The 20,928-nt window shown below is 38.8% G+C and overlaps 2 protein-coding genes across 2 annotated transcripts in view; one reads left to right on the top strand and one right to left on the bottom strand.

The window, feature by feature from the left end:
* ACAD11 (acyl-CoA dehydrogenase family member 11) overlaps positions 1-11,541 on the bottom strand; it is a 29,203-nt gene extending 17,662 nt beyond the window's left edge. Inside the window, exons 1-12 of the mRNA XM_041407854.1 lie at positions 11,210-11,541; positions 9,257-9,356; positions 8,906-9,031; positions 7,402-7,563; positions 6,805-6,969; positions 4,953-5,100; positions 4,242-4,363; positions 3,711-3,817; positions 3,447-3,570; positions 1,716-1,793; positions 1,196-1,334; positions 973-1,080 (exon numbers count right to left, since the gene is read on the bottom strand). Of these exons, the coding sequence (XP_041263788.1) occupies positions 973-1,080; positions 1,196-1,334; positions 1,716-1,793; positions 3,447-3,570; positions 3,711-3,817; positions 4,242-4,363; positions 4,953-5,100; positions 6,805-6,969; positions 7,402-7,563; positions 8,906-9,031; positions 9,257-9,356; positions 11,210-11,346 (1,516 nt within the window). The 5' untranslated portion in view covers positions 11,347-11,541. The remainder of the gene's footprint in view (positions 1-972; positions 1,081-1,195; positions 1,335-1,715; positions 1,794-3,446; positions 3,571-3,710; positions 3,818-4,241; positions 4,364-4,952; positions 5,101-6,804; positions 6,970-7,401; positions 7,564-8,905; positions 9,032-9,256; positions 9,357-11,209) is intronic.
* Positions 11,542-11,601: 60 nt separating this feature from the next.
* On the top strand, positions 11,602-20,791 carry UBA5 (ubiquitin like modifier activating enzyme 5). Its single transcript, XM_041407766.1, has 12 exons — positions 11,602-11,774; positions 12,789-12,834; positions 12,928-13,017; positions 13,722-13,831; positions 14,245-14,331; positions 14,889-14,973; positions 15,790-15,894; positions 16,073-16,200; positions 16,585-16,720; positions 17,196-17,271; positions 18,038-18,144; positions 18,722-20,791. Exons 1-12 carry the CDS (start codon positions 11,629-11,631, stop codon positions 18,803-18,805), a joined length of 1,200 nt encoding a protein of 399 aa, XP_041263700.1. The 5' UTR covers positions 11,602-11,628; the 3' UTR covers positions 18,806-20,791.
* Positions 20,792-20,928: the final 137 nt, after the last annotated feature.

The raw sequence follows: 20,928 nt of genomic DNA on the forward strand, positions 1-20,928 counted from the left end.
TTCCAACAATCTGTTATTCACAGCCAGTTTAAATGTACTTGTTCTTGGGCTTGAACCACCCTCTGCAATCAGCCTTCTTCCTTTCCATCTCTTTTTAAATCCTTTATCCTTCCATTGTACTTACAGGTAACAGTCATATTTCTCCTCAGCCTCTTTTCTTCCCAAGAGAAAACAGAAATTGAAAATAATTTTGTGGTTGTTTATGAAATACACTACACGAGATTGTCAGTAAAATGTGATGAAAGATTTTTTGGAGCAAGAAAGAGTCTTTCTCTCTTTTCACCATTACTTCTTTTTATAGGCCATCTACTTTTAAAAAAAAAAGTATTTATCTCCTTTTGGGAAACACAGTGAAACAGAATTTGCAAAGTAAGTGTCTGCAAGGCCGAGTTCTCTTGATTCCATCTGACCCAGGAGGATCAAGATTTTGACATCACATGTTCCAAAAGCTACCTTCCAGAGATGCTGAATGCCACAAGTTTTCAGGAGCAAAACTAAATACAATGCTGAGATATAGACATAAAGCAAGTTATTTCTGGGTTATATCTTAAAAAAAAAAATCTATGAGACTGCAAAACCACACAACTTTACTCACAATAATCATACTTGGACCCAATTGTGCATGTCTAGAGAACTCCACTCCACACCGCAAGGAAGGGTAAGCTCTATTGTAAACCTGTTTGGTACTAAAAATTGTACTTTACTAGTACAAAAATTAGACTAAAAACATATAGAAAGCAAATACTAATTATTGTAACCATGAAAATTGGCAACTACCAGGAAAGGCAGCAAGGCTGCTCCAGTTTGTATTCACACCTCATAGATGATTTTATATTCAAACACATTCACTGATACTGAATTAGTATGGAAGTGTCCACTGTAACACACAACCTGCAGTTTTCTATTTTCTCTGCATACCCCACATGAAGTTTCAACCAACTGGCTCTAACTTTCTTCTGGAGAAAAATTTACCTGTCATGCAGAAGCAAGAACTAATCTTCCCTTCCAGGAGAGGCTCCAGCCACTCTTTCTTTTGCTCTTCAGTGCCATACATGTGGAGGACCTCCATGTTTCCTGTGTCTGTAAGAAATCAGCAGGCATGCTTACTGCTTGAGACACAGCCTGTAAGATGTAAGACACCCAACTTTTTAATACTCCAGTGCCATAGTTTTGGGACTAAACCAGGGTTGCTAACCTGGTGCATGACAATTGAAAACCTCAGGAGCAATAAGGCATCTCCCTGTCTCCTCAGCTATTAGGGCATAGTCAAGCTGGCTGAGACCACTGACATCTGGGAGGAAAAGGTTCCACAGACCTTCTGCTTTGGCCAATTCCTGTCACAAGAATCAACAGAAAAAACATCAGCAATAGGTCATAAAAAAAAATTTAATTCTGGTTTGCAACACATTTTCTTCACTCCTGCCTACCCTACTGTCCAATCTATATGATGCTTTTTTCAATAGCTATTCTGAAATTGTAGGTTCAGTCTTTGATTTAAAGTTCAGATATACCCCTCTCAGACCTCATTTTGTTTTTCCTCTCTTTCATTTGTTTTCTCATTTTTCCATACTTCCCTCTTCCTTTCTTTTCACTGTTCCTCACATAGTTTCTTTCCATGTAAAGTAACTTCTTTGACAGGCTACACCAATCACTCTTATCCTCTGTGTCTGTGCTCTTTTACTGCTAGAGTGCTAAAAATATTTGTTATCCCATACCTTCAGTCTCTCCAGCAGTGGTGGCTTCTTCCATTTGTCCTCAGCATTTCTTTGTTCTATATAATATTTTATTATTTCCTTAGAGAAACAAAATAAAAGATGCTGTTTAAATTAAGAACACATGTAACACACAAATATTAATACACCTCTTCCAGATCTATGACCCAAGGAACCAAGTTAAAAAAAAAAAACAAACAAAAAAACAGGTTTACATTATATAGCTGGCTGGATTATAAAATTAAATATATAATTGAAAGCTCAACTGCAATCTATTCACTTTGCAAGACTTTAAATATGAGATGACCCCAATCAGTACATTAACTACTATTTGGGATGGCTTAAAGTATGTGATGCTGGCACTAGGAGGCCAGTATTTTCTGGAGATAAAAGTACCTATCACCAACAGTACACACAAGAGGCACAAACCCAAAAGTAAAACAACAAATAAAAGCCTGATGTACTGACAGTTAAGATTCAGACTGATAACCCAGCTAATCTTTTGTTAACTGTGAGGAAAAAAAAGCATTTTCTCTTCCTATGAAAATAATTCCTTAACAGATAACGTAAGCAGTCATTCCGAGCACCAGTCATTAGTTTTAAGTGAAACTCTACATTCAGTAATTTTAGTATTTTCACAAACATGTTTTAGTGAGGCACAGAACTTCAAACCTGGCCCAAACCTAGTTATAAAAAGAATAAAAGTAGTGCCCAATTCTGAAAATGACACAATAAAGACAAATGGCCAAGTAGAATCTACAAGTCCTGATTCACAATCCCTGTTACCAGAAATAACATCCAAGCACAACACAACTCATCTGAAAAACTTGCATGGTTATTCGTGGTTCATTTGTTTTTTAAAGCAAATGTTTTAATTATTGCAAATCTTTCCTGGACAATCCAAAACTACAATCCCAACTTAGTCACAGACATACTTTTTAGGAAACTTTGCCCTCGACCCCTCCTTTTGACAGGTGGATGTATTCATTAAACTTTTAGATTAAGATGTTTTCTGCATTTCTGCCTGACTTGGAAAAAAATAATTCAGAAAGCCAAAACAACAAATTCTGCATCAAAAGCCATCTGTAGTTCCATAAGGCTAAAAGATGAACCAACTTTCTAAGGGGAAATTCCTAACTTTCCTAGGATATGAAGTAAACTACTTCATCCAATTTTCCCTTCCACTAACTATGGACTTCGTGTACATTTCATTATCTGACTTCAAACCTTCATTGGTATTAGATATATTTAGGAATGAAGCTATTCTGACACATTATGCAATCCCATTTTCTGTCACAGCCTAAAAAGCAAGAAACAGAAAAGATCAGCTTCACATGGTTAAAATCAGCAGTTTCTATTTTTAAATAGGTGTCTTTCGGTTCAGTATCTAAGAGCTCTAGGTTGTTGTTAGTCTAACAAGTATTTTGGCAACTTCCTTTAAAAAGTAACTCTTTCTAAAAAGAGAAGGTTTTACACTTCAAACCTTACCTTTCATTAACAATGCATACAACATTTTAGTCCTGAAAAGAAATAATGCTGTCTATGATTTCTGCTAATATTTTGTAATGCCATGATCATTACTGTATGAAAATCAGGCTGTTTTGAAAAAAAAAAAAAAAAAAAAAAAAAAAAAACAGGAAAACACGACTTCTATACATATTTTTACATTTTTATAATGTCTAGTCAGAAAATGTTCCTTTCATTAACCTTTACAGGTTAATGAAAAGCTTGTACCTTCTCAGCTGGATAAATGTGCTGCTTCATGAACTGCTTAACCTTCAGCAAAATTTCTTGTCCTTTCCTACTTTGATGGAAGAGCTCTCCAGAAATGCTGTGCTGTGTGCTGCTGAAGGATGACCTAGGGAAGAACATTCATTGCAGTAACAAGACCAGATTTTCCCTCATAATAACATAAGCTGCCTTAGACAGGCACTTAATAAATGAAGATGCTGGAAAAGCTTTGCCTTGCCTTTGACCAGTAGTCTAGACCACACTTACCTTTTTGAGAGTTCTAATCCTCTTTCTGCCAAAGGCTCCACTAGCTTTGCAAATTCATGACTGTTCTCTGCAGAAGCATTTCCAATAAGATACCTGGCATATACACCCTAAAACCAAAAGAAAGCCATATATGGTATAATTATGCACTTGAAATGGTCTCTAACACACTGGTGATTTCTTCAAATATAAAAGTAACACTTAAATGCACATGGTCTTACAATGAAAAAAACTTACTTAAAAATGCTAGTATTGGTTTTGGTACATATCTGATATAATGGAGACGCTTGCTGCACAAGAATTAAAACAATATCCTAGCTAAACCAAACGAAAGGCAAATCACAAAAAGTAGTAGTGGAAAAGTAAAAAATAAAAAAGAAAAGACAAACGTCTGCATACGATACGGCAAACGAGCCCAGCCTGTCCCTCAAGCCAACTGACAACAGCGAGACATACGATTATTGCCCAAGACTAAATGAACCACCCACAAACACACACAGGTATGTGGCATTTTAGCAAATGTGAGGGTATTACCTGGGCTATCCCTGCCATTTTAAAATAGGACAAAGCAAGAAAAAAGTTCAAGTTGGGTAAAGCAGTGGAAATACGTCGGCAGCGGCAGTAAATGGAAACCAGTTCTTCAAAGGAAGGAGTTTCTACAAAATAAAAAAACCAAACAAACCAGATTTGTTTAGAATACTCAACATTTTCTATGATTTTTTCCCACCTTATTCTTCAAACATTTGTGCAGTTTTTAGACTTTATGAGGTATTTCTTTTACATAGTAAACATCATGATTTATCATTTCTCATGACATAACTGTGATACAGAAAGACCAAAGGAAGTAGGAATTGCCAGAATTTCAGATAACCATAACATTTCCTGCTGCCCTTGGTCTCCACTCCGGTCAGGCAAATAATTTGACCTGGGGGAAAAAAGGCTTTTAAAACAGATATAAATTATATATTTACATTTGCATTTCTTTTTTCTTCCATTATCTCTTAGAAAGGTTCAAAATAAGGTTTTACAGAAGTAGCATGTTGTAGCTAAGACAAACAGATAGAACAAAAGTATCTAAAACTTCACTATCAGCATGTTTGCTGCAACAAAAAAAATTATGGAAAAGTTCCTTACAAATTCAAATCTATATATCTATATGCTTGTGAATTTACCATTTAATTCCTACAACATTTCAAACAGAAATCAAGTCTAGGATTTGTTTCAAGAAAAAGATTAGTTTCATACCTATGGTGTCTTTGAAACCCAAGATAGAGCCTTGACCTAAGTCCTTAATAGATGTAGGCCAAAAGTAGAATTGAGTGGCATATGCTAAATCTGCTAAAGGATGACCAGTAGTTGAAAGTTCCCAGTCCAGCACTGCCAAAACTCGAGCCTTAAATAAAAATAAAAGCCTCACGTGAGTGCTAGAAGACATGTTCTCTCCATCCACAAATGCACAACCCACTCAATATCCAAGTGTTTTATTTGGTTACTATATGTTTTCAATTAAAAACACACACTGTAGCTGTCAACAGCAAAAAGAGTTCTTTTTGGCACTATCTAAAGATCTGCATAAAATTAACATTCACATAGGGACAGAAAGCCAGGCATTTTTCCAAAGAAAATCTTATTTAAATCTACATTTTTGAGTAGTGCTCTTCCTGTCAGAAACTTCCAAACTCTTCTAGTATAAAAGATGATTGAATTAAAATATCCTAAAGAACAGCAGTACTGAGAGTTGTTTCTTTCCCAGTCCTGTTGCACAGTCCTTTAGCACAGAAATTAACAGACAGACCACGCATCAGAAAACCTAATTTATCACAACATTGTCCATAGATTAACACTTATGTGGGGAACTGAATTTCTTAAACAGGAAGTCAATTACTACTCAGAGTGAGCCTCTGCTGCAAGCATCCTTGCAATGGTGTCATCAGCTGGGTGGTCTGAGACTCCCCACAGTGTCATTCTGGTAAATTCCTACAATCCAGCTGTCCTGTCAACCTGAATGACCCCTCCAGCCTACCCATGATCCACGGCTACTTCAAATATGTGGAAAAGTCTTTCCTACATGGTCAGTCCTGCATATTCAGGAACGGTTTCTACAGATGACTTAAAATTACCTATGTACAACTTGGTCAATTCCTTCAGTTCCATCAAGAATAGCTGGGAGAGTCCCCAAGACAGTCAAATTCCCTGCTCAGAGAATCAATCAGCACATTTAAGCCCACAAATCAGGTCTGTCAACTAATCTATGCACAAAATCACTAGGAATCTCTGGGATCTGTTGCTTTGTCATGAAGCATGCATTGCAGTCATGGTCACAAGTTCCAGGCATGTCTTCTGGTGACAACACAGCAGGTAGCATGCAAAAAAGTAATGAAAATGCAACTGTGATGATATAGGTAGCAGACATTTATTTCTATAAACTAGAAACATACAAAATAAGTCCCTTTTTTTTCCCTAAAGATGAATGGGGAACTTTCAGGGTTTCTGTGATCTATATGTGCTCCATAACTAAAGAGCTTTGGCAGATTTTCCTTTGCTTCCACTAGTGTCATGTATCATACATTCAGCTCCTGCTCCAAAAGCCCTTGGTGTTAACTGAAGCCATAAAACAGATGTCAGTGGGATTTGGACCAGATGTTTATGTAGCTCAGTGAACTGAGCCTTCAGCTGCACTGAGTCCAATAGGATCTATGCATATAAAATGCTTTGTTCCTGTACTTTGAAGCAGGGACTAAAATGCATGAATAAATAGAGTATCTCTCAAGGCCAGGTTGGATGGGGTTCTGAGTAACCTGGTCTAGTAAAAGGTGTCCCTGCCCACGGCCAAGAGGTTGGAAATAGATGATCTTTAAGGTCTCTTGCAGTCCAAACCATTCTATGATTCTGTGATTCCATTGATTCTATCTAGCTCCTGCAATGAAAGCCAGGACTGTACTAAGTACCTAAACACCTTACACGGAGTATAGAGAAGAGCTCTTTCAAAGGTGCTTCATGCACTAAAATATCCACATATAAGTGTCCTATTACATGATAGGAGTACAAACAAATGGAGGGCCAAAACCTACTAAATATACAAATACATTTCAAATACCTCTGTTGGGTGGAAGATGATGTTATCTATTCTGAAGTCCCCATGAATCAGGGTTTCTTCATTATCATCAGGCGGCAAGTTGTTTGCTAACCAGTCGGCCAGCTTGTTCATGGCAGGAATATCTGTATGAGCAGCTGCATCATACTGTTTTTTCCAAGTTGATACCTTAAAAATACAAACAGTCCAACAGATTTTTCAGTTGATTCACAAGTTTTTGAAAAGTACAAAATTTTGAAGCACATGCTTCTGGGCTTTGGCTACCACCATGTTTCTTGAAAATTCAGCAAAACCCAGAACTTCTGCATCTGCAAATGTGAATTGAGATATCAACAGATGAAATGAAGACTACATCTACTTCAATCCTTATTTACATAGCCCAAATCTAGTGTTATTCCAAAAGAAAATGTGTTACCTTTCCCTAAGTACAGCACTATAGAATCAATCTGAATGTAGTAGTGGATTCAGATTGTGCACAATTCATTGAACTAAGTGAAGTTATAATAGCTAAAATATGATCATTAATAATTAATAATTTAGCTTGCAAATCAAATAAACATTCAAAGACCAGACAAAACATGAGAACATTAAGAGCTATACCTGTCTTTTGCAGTACCCTGGTCCTCTACCATATCCTTGGAGACCCAGTGACTGCAAATCAAAGGAGTGCAACAAGGCCAGAGTTTCTATCATTGCAAGATACAGAGCAGAACGCTCTGCTGGGCCCACCTCAGGCAGGGAGATGTCTCGGAAAATACGACCCTAGAAATAAACCAGGTATTTGGTGGGACGTAGACATCAGATGAAAAGAAGTAAAGTTATACATTCCACAACCAAAACCAAATTTAGTGAATCAACACTGCCTATGCAATCAAAAATTCCTTCCTCATTTATTTTATTCCTCACCCAGGGCCAATGAAGGGATTCATGGTAAACCCAGGTCATTAGTGTATCGTGTATATGTAGATGAAATTCTGACTTAGAGCATGCAATCCAGATATCCTCAAGCAGGAAAAGCAATGTTACTGTATTGTCTCTAAAAGCTAAGTTGCAGAAAAAATACCAGTGAGGACCCCAGGGGAAAGAGGGGCAGGCAGGGTAATTGGTGGGTTATGGGTACAAAGAATCAAACAATCCAAAGAAATTCACTTGTTTTCTCCTTAAGTGCAGTTGAATACATTTAGAAAATGAGTTTGTTGTTCAATTTTCACAATTGTTAAAAACAGAGCAGTGGTGACCATCATAGAATGGGGGGACCATACATTTACATACTTAGAAATGTAACAAGTTTTCTTTTCAAGGTATCACTTTGTTCCAATCTAAACCATATAATCCTCCATCTTTGATGTAAGAAATCTGTTCAGATTTTTCACAACCCTTACATTCTATTACCCTTGATTTACAGTTTTTGTAGGAAGGTTAACCCAATCTTCAGCAACTGGCGCACAAACTTACATTTCTAATTTCCCAGTCAACCTGATGACAGAATAGGATACAATGAAAAGGAAAAGGCCTGAATTCAACTCCTCCTCCCACAGGATAAAAAAAGGAAAAAGACACAATACAGCAGACTTATGCTCAGAATCACCAAAATCTAACAAAAAGTGTATCAGTTCAGCTACAGCACCCCCAGAGTGGTGGACCACAGATTGAGATATGCTGTGTTCTTTCTGAAACTAGTGTTTGAACTGGAATCCTGCTTTGTTTTCAAGAACAGGTGATTGTATGTCAGCTCCTATCTTCAATACTAAAAAGCCTCCAGGATGTCCAAAGATGCATTTTACAGACTGATTTTTTCCCTCTGACTTGTGTATGCTTTTCACAGAAGCAATATTGCCTCATTTCAAAGATATCCTTCCAAGAGCTCAAACAAGAACAAGAAGTTAAATACTGAGCTAAAAAATTCAACAAAGTGTGAAATAAGCCCTGAAGAAGCTGAAATCTGCCAGAATCACTGATACCTAGCATTTCTTCAAAACATCCAAAGTTTATTTACTCTCATATCACAAAACTGTGCTGAGCAAGGCTCTAACAGAAAGGTATTAGACAACTTAAAAGCAGCTTGTAGGGAGAAGGAAAGAATCTCTCACACTGGAGGACAAACCTGTACATGCTGCATTACATAAAACTCTGTTCCAATGACAGAAACGTCACTGCAATACAAAAGAGGCTCAGGCACTGGAAACCCAGCTGAAAATAAGGCTTTCTGCACACGATATTCTCTATCGACCTGAGGAAGACACAGAAATTTAGGTTCAGTTAAAACCTCCCAAACATAAATGAGCACAGTGAATCCTCTTGAACGTTTAATTATATGTAGAGCACAGAACATGGGAAATAATCCAGCAATTCCCTGTGTTTCTGGACACATTCATCAGTGTGCTGAACCATCATGTATAGACCCTGGTCACCTGCAAAACAAAGTGTTTGTAGCTCAGTGAAGAATGTTACTTACCTTGTGTGCTCCAGGTAAAAGGGGACCATGGGGCTTCTTCCTGAGCACAAAAGCCTGCCCACCCTTCTGAAGGTAAAAAGTTGGGTTTGACTGGCCTGAGCTGCAAAGAGAAAGATTACAATTACTCAAAAATTCAAGTACTTACAAATTTGTAAACTTCTAACAGAAATTATATTTGCAAAATGCATTGTGACTTGACCTGAACAAAATGGCAGGATGAAGGAAAGCATCTTCTCCAGAGTTGTTTTGTGTTGGGGTTTTTTTTCAAATCTGGACTGGAACAAACTGCCCAGAGAAGTCGTGGATGCCCCATCTCTGAAAGTGCTCAAGCCCAGGTTGGATGGGGCTCTGAACAACCTGGTCTAGAGAAAGGTGTCCCTGCCCATGGCAAGGGGGTTGGAACTAGATGATCTTTAAGGTCCCTTCCCGCCCAAACCACTCTAAGATTCTACTTTATTATTAAATTACTAATTATTTTAGTACCAAGCCCCACTGTTTGCCAGCCTGATTATCACATTCAAGGTAATACTTACGGGACAACCTATAGGAACTGTAAAATTTTAAAGAATGCATGTTGGAGTCACAAAGAAAATTAGACATTTCAGTAGTGTAAAAGAGAAAGACAACCCAGTTAAGAAAGACAGCCCTTCATAACACCTCATCTATCACATTCTAGCAAAACTCATTGATCCTTATTTTCCTCAAGGGTCTGTGTTAATCTCCATGCTTCTCTCTCCTTATTCTTGCTCATTTTTAAGATGTATTCTGACCTAGGCCAATAAACGATCAGACAACCATTGGAAAATAAAAATCAAATTAACTTCTGCCCTCATTCCTCCCATTACGTTTCCATTCTCCCCAAAGCAGTTAGGGCACAGTTTGTAGTAGTTTAAAAAGTTTAACTGACAAATACTCTGCCTGGAACAAAACAAATTTAGGCCAGCTGAAGGCTTAAACTGTAATTACAAGACAAAGAAGTAAAAGCATAAATACTTACAAAATTTTAGCAGACTTTACTATTAGCTACTCTCCTAAGGCTCCTCCTAAGTCTTCTCAGCTGAGGTATGTAGGAAGATTAGGGTGGATTGAACAAATTAATGTTTTATATTTACATCAGAAGACAATGAAAAATTGTTCACTATTTCTTAGTGATAGCTGCAGATAAATTAGTCAAGGTCATGCCTACAAAGGAACTACTCCTTACTTTTAGAAAAACTTTACTTCTAATAGCTCCTGACATGAAGTCGTGCAGCCACACCACTGATTTGCTGGATGTTAACGATTTTTAGAAAAACTTTACTTCTAATAGTTAGCTCCTGACATGAAGTCGTGCAGCCACACCACTGATTTGCTGGATGTTAACGAACTCAGTGCTCTATGGAACAGAGGCTTTTTGGTGTAGTACCTCCCTGGCACTGCATAATGCTCCAGTAAGGGGAATCTCGGCACATTCTAACGCTGTTCTCATGCTTACCTGGCGACAGCCTAACGCTTTTACCTGCGTTTTTTGATTTCTTAAACCATGTGCGTGCTTCTGAGCATTACTATTTGCTGTGCAATTAAAGATGGAGCAGATCAATTGCGACTTGTGTGTAGGCAATAATCGTGGGTGTGAGGACAGCGGGAAGGCCACCCAACACACCCGCCCACAGACAGCCACAGACTGTGACAAAGGTCACTTTGGCCGCCACCGCGAACTTTGCCTTCTCCAGCAGCTCAAGGGGTGAGCTGGGACATGCCTTTAATTGGTCTAAATCAGAAAGAATCTTAAAAATCCATCGATGGCTGCTGCCCGCCATTCCGACGGCAAAGGGCTCTATCTCTGACCACTTTCCCTGACAGGCGGCAGCGAGCGGCTCCTCTGCTCGCCCCTCCCGGGCGCTCCCGGGCAGGGGAGCGGCGGCGGCCTCGCCACCGGTGTCAGTGCCCTGTCACCAGTGTCACCTGCGTTACCTGTACTGCCTGACAGCCAGCGCGCCCGGGGACTGCCGAGGGAAGCCGGGCAAGCGGCTGCTCAGGTAGCGCTCCAGGCTGCCCTGGTCGAAGCGGTGCTGCCGCCGCACCTCGCTAGTGCCCGGCTCCTCCGCCATCCTCGGAGGCCGCGCCGGAGCCCGCCCGGCCGGGTCACCCGGAGGCGCCTCGGTCGGACAAGGAAAGCGCTTCACAGCCCCCTGGCTGTCGGGCCCGATGCCTTCTCCCGGAACACGACGTTTCCCGGGAGGCAGGAACCGCCCCGACGGACACCACCCCTCAGCCCCTCCCGCTGCCGGCCGTGAGGAGGCGGCCCCGGGAAGGGGCGGCCCTGGGAAGGGGCGGCCCCGCCCCGGCGCTTCCCGGAAGCTCCCGGCGCCGGGCACAGACGTGTCGCTGCTATGGCGGATCCGGGCCGGCTGGAGCGGCTGGAGCGGCGTGTGCAGGAGCTGGAGGAGGAGCTGGCCCGGGAGAAGCGCGGGCGGGCAGCGGCGCGGGCCCGCATCGACACCATGAGCGCCGAGGTGACCGACTCCAACCCCTACAGGTGCGCCGGGGGGCTGTGAGGGCTCCGCCAGGGCGCGGAGGATGGGGAAGGGGAGGCCGTGGGATGGAACGGTGGGTGCGGGTGGAGCGGGAGAGGCGCATGGAGGTGGAGGAGGCTCGGACGGGCGGGAGTCTCAGGGATGGGGCTGGCTGTGCTCTGGAGAGTGTCGGGCAGCGCAGGAGGCAGGTGCTCCGAGAGGGATGCTCTCGGATTTCCCACCTGGCAGGACTGGATGTCAGGGTTACTTTGTATTATCTTGCTTTACGATACAGGCGGGGAGGGAGAGGGAGAAGAACCCTTGTGAGTTTTTCAGCTAGGTTGCTAGTAAATAGGACAGGTGTTGGTATTATATGAGGTCTTATTCTCATTCCTCCAAATTGCCTGTTTTAGAAGTTGGTTTATAGAATTCTTGAGCTTTAGAGAACTCATCCCTTCTAGAAATCTGGTGATTTTTTGATTTTTGTTTTGTTGGTTTGGGTTTGGCTTTATTTTTCCTTAATACGCGTTGATAGTCATACTTTCATGAAAAGTGTCATAAAGGGATAAAATGTTACTTTAAAATCCTTTCAGTTATCCTCAAAACCTGATAGTCTCTATTTATTTTTTTAATGTTATGTTAATCTATTTAAATCAACCAGAAAACAATGCAAGTCTTCAGTAGTTTGCTGCCATATGGTTCATTACTAAAAAAAAGTGTCACCTTTTATTCTGTAAATCAGGGATTCATTTACAAAAATACCTGTGTCCTCCTGATTTCATCAATATTACCAGAGGAATAGGTGCAAGAGTTTCTGCAGGGTTAGAACTCTGGTGCAAATAGGAAAACATCTACTCTGTCACTCAGGCTGTACCTAGCTGGCAGTCACAACTGCAGTGGGATCAGCAGGCTTGCATTTATTGCTTGGTGAGGTTATTTCTAAAGCAAAAGTGATTTTAAATACCTGAAAAGCAAAATTGTTCTTAGAAACATAAAGAACATTCCTGTGTAACATTGTATTTCTTTTTTCTTTGTAGTCGCTTGATGGCATTAAAAAGAATGGGAATTGTCAAAGACTATGAGGTAGGATTCTGTCTGTAATGAAACATTGCTTGCATTTTTTCCCTGGGAGGACCACTTTTGAGATACTGATCTGTACATTATTTCTTCCTACAGAAAATCCGTACCTTCACAGTTGCAGTAGTAGGTGTAGGGGGCGTTGGCAGCGTGACTGCTGAAATGCTGACAAGGTGTGGCATTGGTAAGGTAATGAGAGTTTTTTTATTCTTCTTTATCCTTATAGTAGATTGACCAGTCCTCTTCATAAAGAATTTGATTTGATTTTACCCAAATAAAAAAATGTTGTGAAGAAAGCACTCAAGAACAGCCATTACACATGAAGAGTCTGATTTTTATTATGCTGGTAAAATTGATTTATTTAGGGCTTGATCTTGTATCATGTGGATGATTCTTGTTTGGATGTTTGTCATCTCCATATTATTATATGAGCCCTCTCTCTAATCTTCATGCTGCAGAAGGATTACTGCCAAAGGAAAACAAAATAAAGAAGAAGGAGGGGGTATTTCACATAAAAGATAAAGTCTTATAAGAACCAAGTTTATATCATGCAATTGAAATGTAGTAGATGACAAACAGAAATATTTATCACAAACATTAGTTTGTCATGTGGCAGCAAGTAATATAGGTGATAGTAGAGGTGCTACTGTTCATATAGGTTAATCTGTTGAATATGCTTAGTTTTAATGACTTAACAGATTGGTTCAGTTTTGGCATCCTTATGATGTATGTTGTGCCTCTTCTGTGTGAACTGAATGGCCCTCTGAGGGAGGGAGTTTGGTTGGGGGAGTTTTCTGTGGCTTTGGTTTTAGAATTAGTTTTGTTGTTCAAAATTGCCACAGTGCTCTGTTTGCAGAGTCTATTCACACATGTTAAAACAATCTTTGTTGTAGCTGCTTCTGTTTGATTATGACAAAGTGGAACTGGCAAACATGAACAGACTCTTCTTCCAACCACATCAAGCTGGATTAAGTAAAGTGCAAGCAGCAGAACATACTTTGAGGTATAACTTGGAGAAGTGGGTATCAAAATGTATTTAGCCAGGATGCTGCTCTAGAAAACCAATGTTTCACTCTTAATCATTTGCAAAGGAACATGATCTAATTGGGGGATTTGAGCACAAAATATTTGTGGGGATGATTGATATTTCAAAGACATTTTTGTGCTGGCCAAAACCTTCATGCCAGTCTACTTTTTAAGTATAGCCAGTTTTGCTCAGAAGTTTGGTATAAACTATGCCACTTCCCTATGTTGTGGGGTTTTTTCTTATCTAATCTGAATTTTTGACAAATATGGGTGAATTCTAGGGTTCAGAATGGAAACTTAAGACTATAGCAATACTTGTGAAGTTAAGGAGAATAATGCAAATTATCATTGTGTTCTTTACTGCTGACTCCTATTATTTCCTCCATAAAGGGATATTAATCCTGATGTTCAGTTTGAAGTACATAACTACAACATCACAACACTGGACAACTTTGAGCACTTCATGGATAGAATAAGGTAAAATCCACCAACTTTAGCATATTGCTAACTTCTGCTGATGTGTGGTTTTACACAGCCTCACGTTTTTCTTGTTGGGGCTCTTTTTCAATTTAATAACTTCCAATTGAAAACCTCTGGGAAATACAAGTCTATGAAGACATTCCTGCCTAGATGTGTTATGGAAAAGAGATCATATCTTGAATGCTCTGTAGCAGTTTCAGGTGTGATTTATAGAATGAAGAAGAAAGTAGTTATTAGTGGATCTCACAGAGATCTGAAATAACTTCCACCATTTGCCGTTTTGTTGTACAAAGATACAATTCTCCAATACTTTGTACTGTGAGTGCATACTGTATAAAATAGTCTAAAATGCCCATATATTTAAATCCCAGCCTCAGCATGGTGTTGTTTCTACTGCAAATCTAAGATGCTGGTTGTGTCCTGTACTGCATTTGCACAAGCTCTGTTAGAAATTCACTTTTCTTGGGCTTCTGTACTCTAAAGCAGCATGTTGGTTGCCTGTTGGTGTTCTGTTCTGCCAGCAGTTTCATGTAAATTTCTGATGCTTGTTTCAGTAACGGTGCACTGGAGGAAGGGAAGCCTGTGGATCTGGTTCTAAGCTGCGTGGACAACTTTGAAGCTCGCATGGCAATTAACACGGTAAGGCCACCAAAGGTTCCAGCTTGTGGAAGTCTGTTTTCTCCTATAAATAATATTAGGAATTGTGCAGCTATAGAAAAGACAGGAACTTAAAGACAATCTTCTAAGAAATAGCCCCCTTGGCTTGAGGAATCTGAGCTTTTACCCAGTTTTTATAAACCCATTTTATGTATATAAATACCACTAAAGACTTCAAAGTTACTATCAGCTAATGGTTAGTAAAAGACTGAATATCATAAACTCTGTTTTTTCTAATTACTCTGTTTATGTAATGGTATTTTCAAAGGCTGGTATGTTAAATCTTACAAATCTTTAAAGATTTTCTATAGCTAATTGTATACTTCACATGACTTTTTGTATACTAAAAATGCTGTTTATTTAATCAAACTGGTTTTCTTTATAGTAGCAGCCAACGTAGAGTATATGCCAAATGTATGTTTTCTGTTACCCTTCAGCTGACTTGATCCATAAATTGCAGGTACACAGATAGACTGTACCCAAGTCTCTAAAAATAGTTTGTGGAATTATGTTCTCTAGTGTGCTGTAACTGGCTCACTAATGTCTGTATTGTTAGAACATTTCAGGTCCTCAGGAAAGCACAAAGGGCTGGCTTCATGAGTGCAACTTTAATCTGCTGTTTGATTTGTCCTTTGATAAATAATTTTTCTTCTATCTCTTCATGTACCTTTTTCTGACCATAGCCTTTTTGCCTGAAAGCAGGGAGATGAATGTGTTTCATCACTCCCTATTGTTTGGGTTCCTGTTCTTTTCATTGAACTTCTGCAGTGCTGACGTGTGTGTTTCTGTGTTTGTAAGGCCTGCAATGAACTTGGACAAATCTGGATGGAGTCTGGAGTCAGTGAAAATGCAGTGTCAGGACACATCCAGCTGATCATCCCTGGTGAATCCGCTTGTTTTGCGGTACGTGGTGCTCTGCTGAATTTCTCACTTGCCTTTTAGAGTGGGACTGGGAATGTGAAGATTAGCTGGCCTTGTGAGTGTGATCCTGGCACAGCTGATGCAGTACCTTTAAATTCTGTGTGATCTGTGGAATTTCTTGAATGCTTCCTTACAGCTTATTTTCTCTTTTGCCCCTCAGTGTGCTCCTCCACTGGTAGTAGCTGCAAATATTGATGAGAAGACGTTGAAACGAGAAGGAGTTTGTGCAGCCAGTCTTCCTACAACCATGGGTGTTGTGGCAGGAATGCTTGTACAAAATGTTCTCAAGTAAGTGACTGAGTTGTTGCTATTTGATGTGTGCAGCAAAATATTTAAATAATTAAACATGCTCTGATTTGGCATCATTAAGTTATACATTAAAAAATGCTACAGTGCTGACTTGTGTACATGGACAAAGAATAAATTACTTCTCTTGCCTGTAGCTGAGTTATTCTCACACACCACAAGAAGATGGGATTCTGTATTGCTCCACTTATTCTGTTGCCAGCTGACTACAGCATTACTGGATTTAAGGCAATTACAGTAACTCACATTACAATTCCATGAGTCTGAAAGTGTATTCTAAAAGTTCTTTGAAGAAAAATTATTCCCTACATGACTGAAGTTTTAGGTTTACACCTGTATTACAAGCTCCCTTCTTTCTGTTTCTAGATACCTGTTAAATTTTGGTACTGTGAGTTATTATCTTGGTTACAATGCGATGCAGGATTTCTTCCCAACTATGTCTATGAAGCCAAACCCCCAATGTAGTGACCACAATTGCAGAAAACAGCAAGAAAATTATAAGGTAAAAACAGTTTGGGTTTGTGGGTTGATTTTCTAATTTCCCTTTTCTTAGAGAACAAAGCAAGCTGCTAATCTGTAGTAAAAAAAAAATGTTCGTTGCTACTCCAGTTTGCAGCAGTTGTCTTCAGATGGTTGCACATATTTCTAAATATACAGTACTTACAGTTACCTTAAAGTAAAGGGTAGGAAGAAAAGTTGAACAATTGTGTAGAAGAAAATAGTGCTTAACTGATTGCTACCTTTTCTAACAGTTATATTTTTCTGAGTGTTAATGGGTTTGGTGTTTTTTTGAACTTGCAGGTATTCTGCCTTTTTGCTCCTAAGCAGTCACCATTTAGAACCTTTTTATGTTACATATTGGAAGAAATGTGATTATTAGGCTTGAATTTCTTTGCTGTTTTTGGAAATTGGACTGTTAAATTTTGGTTAATGAGGGTTTTTGGTTATTGAGGTTATTTTCTGTGTTTTCCCTCCAGAAAAAAGAAGCTGCAAGACCAGAGGAAGAAGTAATTGAAAAGGAAGAAGAAATAGTACATGAAGACAATGACTGGGGTAAGTCATCATCTGGAGACTAAATGATTTTCCCAATAATGAGATTCATTTTGGGTGACCACAGTTTAGGGTACATAGAATTTTTCTAGTTCTTATTTTTTATAACTTACACTGTGCAATTACTTTTGGCTTTTCCCAGGTTTTGAAAGTAATTTTACCACAACTTGATGATATGTTTTTAGTGCAATGTGCAGGTTTTAGGCTCAAAATGTAACTGCTGCACAGTTCTCAGAAGATGATTTGAAGATGAGAGAGATATGAGAAGATGTATTAACTGCATATTCCTTTTAAATACACTAAAGAGCTGTTGTCAATTCCATAACCACTGTGCTGAGGCATCCCATAGATTTTTACATTCCTCTGAGGGTTTTAAATTAGAAGGAATTATCTTAAGGAATGGTGAATGTCTTTTATATAACCATTTAAAGACTGGAGATATATGTTCTGTTTATTACATGCCATAGAAAATAATCTTATCTTACAACTGGGAGAAGTGTCCTGATGGTAAAGTTTAAATGGTAAGGACAAGGAAGAGATGCCATTCTGGTTCAGAAGTTGCTTATATGGAACTATTTAATATATTGTAAAGGGAAAATATTTTCTATTTGTAATGGAATGAAGTTGTTGAAATCAAAGGTGTTTCTAGTTTAATTTAATTCTGTTTTTGGAAAGTAGCTGCATCTTTCCTCTTACTGTGATAACTTGGTGAATAAAGAACTTTTTCTTCTAACTTCTAATGGAGTTTTTGTTTCCTTTTAATGCAAAGGCATAGAATTAGTATCGGAAATTTCAGAAGATGAGCTGAAGGCTGCATCTGGCCCAGTACCTGAGCTTCCTGAGGGAATTAGTGTAGCATATACTATCCCAGACAAGGTAATGAACTTATTCTTCATGAATTTTTGAAATACGCATTGTAGATTAAATTTATAATACCAGCCAGTTTGATTACCCTTTAAACCTAAAAGAGAATTCCATCTTGAACAATTCCATCTTGAAATGTGACCTCAGTTCATTTGATTATTCCTTTTTATGGTCCAGTTTGTGTTCCTGGGAAAGGTACTTCAAGTGTGGATGCTAGTGTGAATGTACTGCTGAGATGATAGGAATTAATGCATTTAGGGGCTGGGGGAAGGACAGCAAATGTCAATTTCTCAGTTGATATATTGGTGACTAATTAATTTTTCCCATACGTATCTTGTAAAAGCTGTATGTAGTCAGAGAGCAATGAGTATATCTGGGGAACATAGAATCTGAATGTACTGCAGTAAGAACATTCCAACTCCTAGTCAAAACAGTTTGCAATTGAAGCTTATAATCGCTTAGGCCTAATCTCACAATTGAGTGCCTGATTATAGGAAAATGGTGTGGTATAACAGCAATAAAGCTGATCTCTGGGGGGTTTTTTTGTTTGATTTTTTTGTTGACAACTTTTTCTTGCTGTTCCTAACAGGAAGAGAATTTAATAACTGGGGAGGCAGTAGCAGAGTCTGAAGAAAGCCTAGAAGAACTCATGGCCAAAATGAGAAACATGTAGAAAAACAAATATTAAGTGCAACTTTCATGAGTTTGGATGGACATTGGATTTTGAGAAGACCAGACTCCTTACTACTTTTTTTACCTCCACTGAAGCTTACCTTTACTTTTCTGATGAAGCAGAACTGTTACAGGGGCAGGAAGGATGCAGTCTTACATCGTTTATATTCTGTTTTCTCATAATGTCTTTATATAGACAGCTATAGAGCTGTGCTACTGTAAATTTTAGTTTCTCAGCATTGCTAGTGTCCAGATATTCAGTGGTAAATAAAAGGACCTGGATAACCTAAAAAAGCAGGCACAGCACATTATATACACTATCATGTGATGAGAACAGCACATAGAACAGGCCAAGGGAAAGATTAAATCTGCTGGAGTGGGCTGAGTGGGTGAAGGGCAGATGATAATGCCTCTCTCATCGTGCTGCTCCTGAGTTTCCAGGCACTTTTACTTGGTTGTCATTCACTGGTGTAAAGTCTTGGCATGGATCATGCTGTGGCTACTTTTTCTGAGTAATGAGAACATATGAGCCTTTTCATCTGCCTTAAATATCCCTGGGATGCAATTTTCTTTATCAATGTCTTACTGCTGCTTGTCCTTAAACAGCTGCCTATGTTTTGTATGTGATGTTTTCAGTATACTGTAAGAAGGTGAAGTCTTTTGTTATTATTACATTAGCAGCATGCCACTATTTTGTCTGGCAGATGCTTTTCATGACAAAATTATGAGCAACATTGGAAAGAACTGGAGATTCTGTCTACCTTTTCAGAAGTCTAAATATTTTTGTTGGTTATTGAAAGTTTAGCTATAATTCTGATCACTCCCCATCACGTGGGCTATATTAAGAAATATAAGTCTGAGTTTGCATAGAAAGTATTTTAAAGTTAGATTCTATAAATTTTTAGTTTTGCAAATATCTTCATTGGAGTAGCTCACCTGTTGTATTTGTCTTGTAAATGGCATAAGTACAGTCATACGACCTTTTAAATGGCCACGTGTTAAACTGACGTGTAAAAATTTGCATCCTGGGGCACCAGTACCCTGTAGAACTGGAAGGATCAGTTTCAAATACTTTAACTACTGTGGGCATCTGATCCAAAACTTGGTAATTATTTCAGCCTCAGCAGTATAATACAAATATTTCCAATATTGGGCTCTTCAAAAAACTTTTCCACAATGTGATGCAGCCAGCAGAGAGCCAGCTAGTATTGGTAGTAGTAGTATCCCACTAAAATGAAAAGAGATAGCAATACCATGGTGGTGCTTCTGTTTCTTAGGGCAGCTGAATGAATACCTGTTAGTTATACTAATAATTAGTTTAAAAAATGTTTCATTTCTTATTAATGGTTACAAAATTCAAAATCAGTTTCCTCCACAGCTGACATCAAATTATATTTTATGCAGAAAAGTCATTTCTGAAACGAGTGAGGGAGATTTTGGGTGGGTTTTGAGTGTGAGGCATTATACTGTAAAACTGAAGTGGCTTTTTTGAATTGAGTTCTGTTTTGGAGAAACCAGGTTTTAGAAATGAACTGCAAAGAAAGATAGGAAATAGAATAATGAGACCATTAAAAAGGTAGATACTTGAATCTGTGTCAATAAGTCTACATTAGCTTGATCCAGTGTCAATTTATGTGTTACTTACATTTCTGTGTGACTTTCACCTTTCTGTTGGGAACAATAGAAGTCAGGCACACAGCCGTGTGGATCTGGAGATCCTGAGGCAAATGGCTGATTCATTTCCACAACAGCTCAGTTCCTCCTGACTCTTCACTATTTGGCTGACATGGCTGCTATCACAGGATTGACAGCTTTATGAGAGGCAACTTCAAGTACACTTTTATGAGGGAATTAATACAATTTTGTATGCCCTGTTAGAGAGTACACAAAATGGTTCCTGTGTTACTTTTAGACTTTCAACTTGTATATACAAGAAAAATTTGAAATAATCAGAAAATGAGTAATTGTGTGAAGATAATTGTATGTGTCAATGGTTAAAATTGTTTAAAAATAAACAGCATCCAAAAAAGCAGCACTAAGGATTTTTTTTAAATTAAAAAGATATTTACAAGTATAATGTACTCTAATTGTAAAACACAGTAGAATATTTATTGCTTCCTTGGT

Source organism: Onychostruthus taczanowskii, unplaced genomic scaffold, assembly GCF_017590055.1.
Source record: "Onychostruthus taczanowskii isolate IOZ18803 unplaced genomic scaffold, ASM1759005v1 scaffold28, whole genome shotgun sequence".
NCBI classification, from domain to species: domain Eukaryota; kingdom Metazoa; phylum Chordata; class Aves; order Passeriformes; family Passeridae; genus Onychostruthus; species Onychostruthus taczanowskii.

Coding starts and splice junctions, on each gene's coding strand:
- UBA5 (XM_041407766.1), top strand. CDS start 11,629: ATGGCGGATCCGGGCCGGCTGGAGCGGCTGGAGCGGCGTGTGCAGGAG. Junction 12,835..12,927: donor GAATTGTCAAAGACTATGAG/GTAGGATTCTGT, acceptor TTCTTCCTACAG/AAAATCCGTACCTTCACAGT. Junction 15,895..16,072: donor GTGAATCCGCTTGTTTTGCG/GTACGTGGTGCT, acceptor TTTGCCCCTCAG/TGTGCTCCTCCACTGGTAGT.